Source organism: Cadophora gregata (assembly GCF_030347475.1).
Source record: "Cadophora gregata isolate MNR1 chromosome Unknown scaffold_9, whole genome shotgun sequence".
Taxonomy (NCBI): domain Eukaryota; kingdom Fungi; phylum Ascomycota; class Leotiomycetes; order Helotiales; family Ploettnerulaceae; genus Cadophora; species Cadophora gregata.
In genome coordinates this window covers 1,986,191-1,997,593 of record NW_026695932.1, presented here as the reverse complement: position 1 = coordinate 1,997,593, position 11,403 = coordinate 1,986,191, and the positions used below count along the sequence as shown (strand labels likewise).

The following is an 11,403-nucleotide window of genomic DNA, read 5'->3' as shown; positions in this document are numbered from 1 at the left end:
TAACCCTGAATTAAAGCTAGTAATATAAGATATTACTTAAGCTTATACCTAAGTAGTAATAAAGCTTCTTTATAAGATATTTATATAACTACTAGAAGAGATTACTAATAAGTTTCTACTTAGAATAATATTTATAGTAGTACTTCTATTATATAGTATATCTAAGTCTAGAAACTACTAGTTTAATATATATTATAAGTATTATATAAGAAGCCTTTAAATAGAAATATTAACTTATAACTTATACCTCTTAGTAAGTACTAAAGGAACTAATAAGTTCGGAATTATAAGGATATAAATAAATAATACTCTTATTCTAAGAGATAAGATATTCTTAGTAAGAAAATAAGAAGTAATTAATTAAGTCGGATTTATAACTAAGCTAATATAAGTCCTAAACTAATCTAAATTACTAACGTTTAATAAGTATATTATTTATATAAAAAAGAGTAATCTTTATATATTTTAGAAGAATTAAAGTATAAAGCTTAAGTAAGTTAATATTACTAAGGGAAGTTATAAGAAAGCTTATATAAAGTAATAAGCTTATAGAGCTTACTTTATAATAATTTATTAGCTAGAAGCTATATTTAACTTATTAGTAATAGTATAATACTAGAATCTAATACTTAATAATATTAAAGCTCTAAATCTATATCTTAAGTAGTAGATAAATAACCTAAGAAGAGATCTATAATATATTTCTATAGACTTAAGTTCTATAAAGATCTACGCTTTTATTAATAGATCTTTTATAAATAATAAAGATCTTAGCTCTTAGATTAGTTTTATACTAATAATTAGAACTAAATTAAAGGAGTTTTAAGGGTTCTCTTTTTCTAGTAACTTAATTTATATAAGTTCTATAAAGTATAAGAGAGTTATTTAAGTAGTACTTACTTTAGAATTATATACTATAGTAGTAAGGATTAATATATTAATATCTCTAGTAATTATAGTTAATATAGTAACTAATAAGCTAGGTCTCCTAAGGCTTCCTACTATAGTTTATACTAATTCTCTATCTCTTTATAAATATATTATTAAACTTAGTACTATAAAGGAGAAACATTTAATAATTAATATTATAATAATTTGTTAATTATATAAGTATAAAGAACTAATAGAGATATAATAGATTAATAGAATAAGTAACTCTGCTAATACTATAATAAAAGCTAGTCTAAATAAAGCTCTTTAAGAGTTTATTAATACTAACTAGTTAATAATAAAAGTAGAGAGATAAGTAAAGAAGTTAAATAGAGTTAATTCAGACTTATAGTAGAGGTATTCTAATATATTCACTTATTTTTCCTATATTAATTTCCTTATAACTCTCTTTTATTACTTATTTATTTCTTTATAATTAAGTAAAATATTATAATAAGAATAACTTTTATTTTAAGATAATTACTCTCTAATTTAAAGCGCTAATAGGTAGCCTTATAATAATACCTTAATAGGGACTAATTACTAGTTTCACTATAGAGAGCTACTTTTATATAAAAGTATAAAGAAGATACTACTATAAAGAACTAACTATAAAACTAATTTAAAATAAAGCTAAAAAACCGTTACTTCTATATATTATTCTCTTTAAGATTACTATTAGTAGTTTCTCTTTTCTCTTAAGGAAGAGAAAGTAGAGAAGTTAAGTTAAGTACTAAAGTATTATTACTACTCTCTTTTACTTTAAAGAGCTAATTAATTATAGTAAAGCTAGAAAAGTAAGTACTTAAGCTACTTCTATTATTAGAACTACTACTAGAACTAGAACTATTAGAACTACTAGCTAAATTCTCCTTTAAATCGCTTTTAAAAGTCCTCTAAGTACTTATCCTTATATAATACTTTAATAGACTCGGATTATTTAGTAGAGTCTTCCGCTTCCTTAATATAATTCCTAACTTCTATAGCGTTATAAGTATTACTTATAATATAAGGTATTAGATTATATCTTATAAAGGAAAGTAAGAGGAGTTAGTTAAGGAAAAGGAAATACTTATAGTATTCTATTCTATAATTCTAGCTATCTTATTATATATAGTATAGACCTCTACTAATATAACTTCTATAGCTAATAGTATATCCCTTAGTATATTAGTTTTAGTAATAGAGATAATATTTTATAAAGTAGTTCTAGCTTCAAGGAGGTTAACTATATTTTTACTAGTAAGGGTATTAATAAAAGTGTAATACTTAAGGGCCGCGTATACTAAGATCTACTTCCGTTAGTTATAAAGAATTATTATTAGAGAGGTTATAGAAAGGACTTAGATTAAGGGATACTTATAAGTTTATATTTATCCTTATTCTTAGTATAATACTAGTATTTTAAGCTTATAAAACTCTAGAATTCATATAGTTTTAGATTACTTTTCTTCTAATAGTTAATATATCTATAGTACTATATACGGAATATAGCTGGAAAAGCACTAAGGGAGTAAGGAATTAGTACTAATTAGTATTAGTAAAAAGCTCTACTACTACGCTAGTGTCACGAACCAGGCTCAGTCTTAGTACAAGTCACGGGTTGGCACCATAATACTGATGGTACTACCAAGTGGATGGCACCAGTCGGTGTTTAGTACCAAAGGGTTGATGGTACCATTGAGAGAATAGCACCAACAAGAGAATGGTACGAATTAGCGAGTAGTACCATACTCCACGCTCATTGTCATAATAATAGTTATGTTGATCACGGTGGACATGGGTCACGTGATATGCTAGCTTGCTAGACGGGCTTGCGGGCTTGCGCGCCCTGCAAGACGTCTTGCACGGCTTGCACAGGAAGTCGGAAGTTCTATATAACGAGTAGGTAGTTTCCTAGATAGTAGAGCTTCGTGCTCAAATCAAATAGCAAGTTTACACCTAGTTTACCACTGCTTGTAACGTCTCAATTCCTATTGAGAATCGAGCGTCTTGTTACCTTACTTCATAGCTGATACCAACCGACGAGTCTGTACTCACGACACCGACCGAGTTAGAAACGTTACAGCTAGCTCTTAGAATAAGATATACTTACTTTTAAATTACTTAAATTATTTAATATCTTTTAAAGAAATCTTATAGTTAGTAAGAATCTCTAAGGTAAATACTATTAATTCTAAACTTATAGTTATTATTATTATTATTATTTAATAGAGAAAAGAAAAGGTTTTAAAAGGGAAGTTATCTTTATATAGATAGATATATACGATTCAGGCCTAATTCAGATATAATATAATATTATTTACTATTATCGCTTAGCTATTACTATTATCTTTTACCTCTATATTATTAATTACTACTAGATAAAATATTAACTTTCTAACTTCTTAGAACCTTATATTAACTTAATAATAATATTATTTAATTCTCTATAAGTTTATACGTATTCTCTATGTTCTAAGATATAGTTTAGTTATGAATTACGATTTATTTATATTCTTATATAATAGGAGAGGTGCTTTCAGATAGTAACTAGAGATATTCTAGCTACTAATATATATAAGTTAGATATTTATTATTTTATTATATCTTTAGTTCTTATTATTATATCTATATTCTCTCTTTTATTTCTTTTATAGTTATTAGAAACCTTTTATTTCTAAAAGAAGTTTTACTAGTATTAGTCTATAGACTTTTACTATAAAGATATAAGAGGAAATTAAGAGTACAGGTAATCTTAGTTAAGAGATAGACCTTTTTCGGATACGAACCGAGGGTTATTCGGAAGGTAGTATATATTCTAACTTATAAATACTCTTTATAAGATACTTTTTAAACACCTTTAAACTAAACCTTAGATTTTAATATATATTAATATATACGTATTATTTATTTACTAGTATAATACTAATAAATGTATAATCACTTCTACTTTATTTTTTTTTAATTATTTTATTACGCTTTTAGGCTTATAACTCGATTTTTTCAAAGAGGGGGGTGATATAAAGGTAGTGGTAACCACTTCTTTACTATACCCGATTAGGAAGAGTCTAGAGCTTAGTAAAGCTCGGTAAGACTCGGTAGAGCTCGGTTAACTCTAAAGGGGTTTACCGATAGTTACTCACTTAGTTATACGCAAAGGGAAATAGCTCTATAGTACTATAGGAGTTTACGTCAAGTTTTACATCAAGTGTAATTAGGCCTAATCGAGAATAGCCCGGGGAATTTGTCTATATAGGCTTAAGCGCCCTCCACGGAATCGAAGGCTCCTTAGCTTGATATTCGCGCTAATAGAGAGGTTATCACCTGATCCGTAGTTATTTCACTCACGTGCTAGCTAACGCTAAACCGTGCTATTACACCCTACTTTTAAACTGTTTAATACGCACCCGACAGATTTTTAATCTGTAGACGTGAAATCGTTCTAATTAGGTTTCTTATAAATACCTACTTTATAGCTTATTAATAAGTATTATAGTTGTAAAGTAATAAAGAGGTTTCTAGTTAAATTAATAGTTTTCTTTTAGAAATATCACCTAACCTTTCGTTTTGAAATACACACTTAACAGATTTCTAATCTATAAACGTGAGATTATTCTAATTAGGTCTCTTATAGATAGATAGTTTACTATTTATTAATAAGAGTTATAGTTATAAAATAATAAAGACGTTTCCAGTTGAACTTTTACTAAGTGCGAGTAAGAAATCAATACCTTAGTCTTCATCAGCAAAAAGATCTGGCTCCAGGTAGCCGCCGGCTGACCGCTGTAAGCGCTATTTTCGCTATTTCAGCCTAAGTTGCATATCGATTAATTTAACAGCTAGCGACCCCTATAGCTATATATAGTAATTTAAATTGACGACGTAGGCGCCTAAGGCGACCAAGGCGCTATAGGTGCTTATAAGCCTAATTAGGACTAGCGTATAAAATAAAAGTAGGTCCGATTTTTTATTTATTATATAAGATATATTAGTAAGCTTAGAAAGCTTAATAATACTAATCCTAAGGATATTAAAGGTACTTATAAAGGTATACCTTATAAGGGGGTATTATTAGGCTTATATCGCCCGATTAGGCAAGGCGGCGACTCACCCTTGCATAGAATTTACCCGAATCGAATTATAAGCTTATTAGCGATTTTTTAGCGTGGATATTTATAGCGTTAAAGGCTTAGCGAGACTAATTTTAAGGACGTGCGTAGAAAGTGCAGGTCTTTTTAAATTCTCAGTTAAAATCCACGCTAGTCTAACTGTTTTTAGTTAGTTTAAAATCTAAAAATAAACTTAACTTTTAATTTTTAATTCTAATTAAAAATATTATATCTTTCCTAATTAGGTCTAGCTTATATATAAAAGTGGGTCTTATAAAGGGCGCCTAGAGCGTATAAGGCGGCCTTTTATTATTTAAGGCCGACGTACGATAGCCTCTTATATTTTAAGGCGCCTTAAGCGTAAAAAGCGACTATTCGGCGAAAACAGCGAAAATAGCGGGTGGCACGTGCACCCGGCGTCAGAATTTTTTACTGATGTTAGCACGTGTACTTTATTATTAAAGAAATTAATACAAATAAAAAAAAATTAATCGATAGATAAATAGATTACCTACTATTTATAATATACCCGAAGTTATTTAAATAGTTATATATTAAGTTATTAGAAAGTAACTAAAGAATTAAAGTCAGCTCGAAATTAATCTCTATATAAATCGGCACTATTTTCCCTCAGACGCTTCGTAGCCTTTCAATCGTGGACGCACTGACTAAGCAGCCTAAAGCAGTTAGATCGGGAGTCCACGTAGAGAAGGCAAGCGAGGCGTTCTATCTGAGATAAATGAAAATGAGATATTTCCGATCAGCATACCGTGACCTCGGAGAAACGTCCAAGCAACAACCAATGCTATAATTTTGAGATGGCTTGTTTGACGAGCGGAGTCCTGGAGCAAACCTATAAGATATCGCAAACAAATGGATGGTCAAGCAGCAACAGAATTCGCTCTAAGGAAGTTGAGAATAAGAATACAAGCGGAAATTACAGAAGCAAGAATAGGCCACTCTTGACTTCTGTCTAAGCTAGACCGCTGAAAAGTTTTGACATTCGAGGCTCCAGAACTTGTTTTTGTCATATACCCGAGGTACTAGTACTTAACGATGTGATAAAAGTTTGTACTTCTGTACCTCAAAGGGTAAGGCATGCCAAGAGTGGAGCGAAAGTTCGCCGCTCAGTGGCAACCAAGGGCTGAAGCGACTGGGAAAGAACTAGTCATTGTGTCCTGAGAAGTTGTCTCGTCGTCGGAGGTAAAGCGTCATAAACTTCTGCGAGCCTTGTATACTAAACAAGCGGAACAAGCGATATCCAGTGCACGTTGGAATCCAGACAGTTGAGGTCTCCGTGTTTCAGGGGAAGGCTGAGGGAGGGAGGAGGCGGTATCGAGCACGCGAGGAGGGAGGGTTGAAGCAACAGGTAAAAAGAATCAAACGACACATAGTCTTCGGCTTCCCTTACCCTTACCCTTGCCCTTACCGGAATATATGTGGGTAGAATTACCTCCCTACTCTAGGCATGCATGTATTCGTAAGACTGTACTACGCTGCTGCACTGCACTGCACTGAACTGCATGGCGATAGAGAGTGAGTAAGATATTATACTTTTTCTCTCGCGCGGGCGGACCGAAGTGCTATGCACTGCAGTGCAGAAATATTATATTAATGAGGCCGAGTGAGCGTAAGGAGCGGCACAGCTTCGGGAACGGCAGGCGGGGGCGTAGCGAGCGGCGAGTGCCCTGGTTGGTGGCAGGGAGGCAGGCGGGGCAGGAGGCAGGAGGCAGGGCAGGAAAGAGAGAGGCAGAGAGCGAGAGGGAGGGAGACGGAGACGGAGACGGAGACGGAGAGGGAGAGGAGAGGGAGAGGAGAGGGAGAGGAGAGGGAGAGGAGAGGGAGAGGAGAGGGGAGGGACAGGCAACGCAGCCAAGCGAAGCGAGGCGAGGCGAGGCGAGGACGACCGAGAGGACTGGACTGGACTGGAACTGGAGAGGAGAGGGCGAGGAGACGAGAGAGGCTGACTTCGATCCATCGAGCATCCCCGTCGTCAACTTCTCCACGCCCACCTCCCTCCCTTTCCCATTACTCACCCTTGACGTGACGACACGACCCGACCCGGCCACCCTTTCGCAGGCGACTTCTACTTCCAAGATTTGTTCTGTTTCTTCGAGCTTTGCTTTTCTAGTTCCCACGATTTTTCTCGACGATCGCAGCCCACAGTGAAAGTCTCCTTTGCTTCGATATCCGGCAGTATTCGGCCTACCCGCCTACGATAGAAAACCGCCCCCGCACTGCCCAACACAACTTCTAATTGTCAACACGACTTGGCTATGGTGTGTCCGATAGCAGCCTAGGATAGCGGTGGAAGTGAATAGCTGTGAGCTTTCAACGCGTTCGTGGTCTCGTGTAGACGCGTCCTGCTGCACGAAAGGAGAGGGGCAGGCAATACATCAACTCGACCTTCTGAACCTATCTCGAAATCCTACCACGTCGATCCGTCATAACACAACCAAAGTCATGGATCCTCCGACACGTTCGTTTCCCAAGCGTCGTGCCTCTGCGCAGACTAGCACCATGGCACCACAGCAGAACTTCGGATCAGATGGCTCTCCGAGTCCCTTGCCCTCGAATCCCAGACACCTTCAAAGCCCTGCAGATGGCCAACCGTCTCGTCTGCGGAGTCAAACAGTCTCGGTCGGTTGGATAGAAGGAGATGACATAGTCTCTCGTCGGACTTCAAGACTACAGATAGAGCTAGCTGAGTGTGTGGAGACTAAAACAGTGACGACAACCACGACCACGAAACGATCATATCCGCCTCTCCTAATCCAACAACAATCGCTTGAGCAGCTTAACGCCAAGGAGTATCCCCTTGCAATGAAGCCTCCTCCAGCAGAGCTTATGAAGTTCTCATACGAGATTGGAAGAGAAGCAACTCCGGACCAGGTAGATAAAGTCCATGAGGTCAGAATCCCAACATCCACCTTACTAGCACAAAGATTACATGCTAATTGTTTGCTGTAGGACCTTCAGATTTCTACTCGCCCGCACACTAACACCATGAACGAATTGAACAATTATTCTAACGGCCGACCATACAAGGGCTCTTCAGTTGAGAAGGGAGGTTCTCAACGAAATTCCAGACGTGCCGACCGACTCAACCAGGAATTGGCTTCAGCGTTGCAGAAAAGATCGACTAGCCGCCTGCGAGAAATGCTTCCCGATTCCCCAATGTCGATGGGCGGGATACATAGATCTCATAACAAGGATGCTAAAAAGGCAGCAGGGTCCGATCTCGATATGCCCAACGGAGGACGTCGTCGACATAACCATGGACTAGGTATGCAAATATCTGGAGATCCTGCATTTCCTGCCACACCTGATATATCCGAACACGACGTTTCCACAGATCGCACTCAACCCCCCTTTTTTGAAAACACATACACTCCACAGTCTGGACTGAGTCAGAATGACTCTTTCGATGATGTACCAAGCCCATCTGAAGCATTAGACCAAGAATCATTTGCCAATGCAGTTGCTACGCCTCCTATTGCCGAGTCCGACCTTGAACCTGTTGAGGGTGCCAATGCCACCTTCAATCAAGGATCTGCACGACCAACTTTGAATACAGCAGCAGCTCAAAATGCAAGCCTACCGAGCCCTGGACTTTCACCAACGTTTGCTTCTGCTGAACTACACCAAGATCCATTTCCTGGCGCTGGATCAGCCGAAGATGACGAAGTTGCTGCAAGTCCTGGAACACAATCTGGAGACAGCCAAGAAGTTAATGAGGATGAAATATTGTGTCTTACGAATTCTCAGGCTCTTTCCGTTTTCCGACCTGACGCGGGCGAGCTCTCTGATGTCCGAGAGGCGCATACACCCTCAGTCATGGATACACACTCAATGCTCCATACCTTTGATGCTATGCCTCCCGAGATGCAATCTCTGATGATGTACCAACTGCTCCGACGGTGCTCCAGGAAGACCCTTCATATGATTGCCGACGTTGTTAATCCCGCATTAAAGTGCGATTTTTTGGACCAACTCCCGATGGAATTGAGTCTCCATGTTCTTAGCTTCCTGAACCACAGGGATCTATGCCGAGCAGCTCAAGTATCGAAACGCTGGAGAGACATTATCGATACCAACGAAACTGGCTGGAAGGAACTATTCGACCATGATGGTTTTCTTTTACCTGCTGGGGAGCTTGATAGAGCTATTCAACAAGGTTGGGGATGGCAGGATCCCGTTGGCCCAGATGGCTTTGAGCAGGACTTGAGCGTTGAGCGATCTCCAGATGGAGAATATGCCAACGCTCCTACCGTCAAAGTCGAGGCTGGCCCGGTTCGGAAGGGTCGCTCCGCTACGAAGAGAAAGCGGGCAACAGGAGGATCAGGTCTCGACCGATCGAAACGCAGAGCAATCAGCCATGAGTTCGCTGACAAGGCTCATGGAATGCTAGCGAAATACCCCCAATCAGCCAAGTTCCACAAATCAGAAGGCCCGATCAGTGCTGCCAGTGCTGCTGCTTTGGCAGTCCCAGATCCAGAATCGAGCTTACCAGGACTCCGGAAATTGCACCTGTTCAAATCGCTGTACCGCCGCCATTACATGCTGCAGAACAGCTGGATGAATGGCAAAGTTGCGCCTCATCATTTTGCATTTCCAGCTCATCCCGCACATGTCATTACCTGTCTCCAGTTCGATGATGACAAGATCTTAACAGGCTCTGATGATACACTTATCCATGTTTATGACACTAAGACTGGAGTTTTGAGAAAGAAGCTTGCTGGCCACGAAGGAGGCGTCTGGGCACTGCAATACGAAGGAAACGTTCTCGTTTCTGGATCTACAGACCGATCTGTTCGAGTCTGGGATATAGAGAAGGGTCTCTGTACCCAAGTATTCCATGGACATACCTCCACAGTTCGTTGCCTGCAGATTCTCATGCCTGAAATGACAGGAAAGTTGGATAATGGTAGACCGCTCATGGTTCCCGAAAAGCCACTTATCATCACAGGCTCTCGCGACTCCCAGCTCCGGGTATGGAGGCTGCCTGAGCAAGGATCGAAGCGATACATCCAAACCGGACCTCCAGCCAATGATGCCGACTGCCCTTACTTTGTTCGTACCTTGACTGGCCACCTTCACTCGGTGCGCGCCATCGCTGCTCATCAAGATACACTTGTCAGTGGCAGCTATGACAATACTGTCCGAGTTTGGAAGATCTCTACCGGAGAAACAGTTCATCGTCTTCAAGGACATGCCATGAAAGTCTACAGTGTTGTACTTGACCACCAGAGAAATCGTTGTATCAGTGGCTCCATGGACACCTTTGTCAAGATTTGGTCTCTAGACACTGGTGCGTGTCTTTTCACACTGGAAGGTCATACTTCTCTGGTAGGTTTGCTGGATCTTCGAGATGAACGACTTGTGTCTGCTGCAGCCGACTCAACTCTCAGAATCTGGGATCCTGAGAGTGGACAATGCAAGAGCACACTCAGCGCCCACACTGGTGCAATTACATGCTTTCAACATGATGGCCAGAAAGTTATATCCGGATCTGACAGAACTCTGAAGCTGTGGAACATTAAGACTGGCGAATGCATCAAGGACCTTTTGACCGATCTCAGTGGGGTTTGGCAAGTCAAATTCGACGAACGAAGATGTGTAGCTGCAGTCCAGCGGGACAATTTGACATATGTTGAGGTTAGTGGGCCCGCAATCACCCAGTGAGTATGTAGCTAAGTGTGTGTTGTAGGTTCTTGACTTTGGTGCTTCTCGTGATGGCATTCCTGCTTCCCAACGTGGTGCTCGGAGACTTCTGCCAGATAGCGAAGACCGTGTCATTATCGAAGAAGAAGACTCATGAGAGTTGAAACGTAATGCTAATGAGAACGACAAGGAAAGGGGACAATGCTTCCGGCGTTACTCCCGAGTAGCTTTTATTTGTAATTGATATGCTACGGCGTATACCCCGGGGACTTATTTTGCTCAAATGCATAGCGACGGATTTTGGTTTGGCTCACGGCCGGGTATTGTTTCATGTATACATCTCTATATTGGTGTTAGGATCAACTGCAATGAACCTACGGGAAAGGAGGTTCATTTGCATGGTGTGAAGGGCATTGCTGACGGACGACCTGGTTGTCGAATTTGGGCTGGCGTTGCTTACGCTGGACCAAACGGACTGCATAACTGACTGATAAGCGACAACTTGCTGAAATTTTGGTAGAAAGACATTTCTATACCAATCAACAGCAGTTACTCAGCATTCTCTGCTTATTCTTTTTGTTGACTGACAAGCGAACCATCCTCGCTTGGCTCCTAGGACCCCTTCCATATGTTGTCAAGCGAGATTCAGTTCGCATTCCCTGTCCTTTGCTGAACAAGCTCACCTTATTCCCCATCCCCAACCCCAATCCTACCTCAC

General features: G+C 39.2%; 1 protein-coding gene across 1 annotated transcript; it reads left to right on the top strand.

Moving 5' to 3' along the window:
- Positions 1 to 5,607: 5,607 nt before the first annotated feature.
- CDC4 (SCF ubiquitin ligase complex subunit cdc4) lies at positions 5,608 to 10,909 on the top strand. Its single transcript, XM_058508590.1, has 3 exons — positions 5,608 to 7,931; positions 7,992 to 10,679; positions 10,732 to 10,909. The coding sequence occupies exons 1-3, from the start codon at positions 7,485 to 7,487 to the stop codon at positions 10,840 to 10,842; spliced, it is 3,246 nt and encodes a 1,081-aa protein (XP_058356277.1). The 5' UTR covers positions 5,608 to 7,484; the 3' UTR covers positions 10,843 to 10,909.
- Positions 10,910 to 11,403: the final 494 nt, after the last annotated feature.

What these genes read in the sequence shown, in the direction of transcription:
- CDC4 (XM_058508590.1), top strand. Translation starts at nt 7,485, where the DNA reads ATGGATCCTCCGACACGTTCGTTTCCCAAGCGTCGTGCCTCTGCGCAG. An exon ending in AGGTAGATAAAGTCCATGAG is followed by an intron (nt 7,932 to 7,991) that starts GTCAGAATCCCA and finishes TGTTTGCTGTAG; the next exon opens with GACCTTCAGATTTCTACTCG. An exon ending in ACAATTTGACATATGTTGAG is followed by an intron (nt 10,680 to 10,731) that starts GTTAGTGGGCCC and finishes TGTGTGTTGTAG; the next exon opens with GTTCTTGACTTTGGTGCTTC.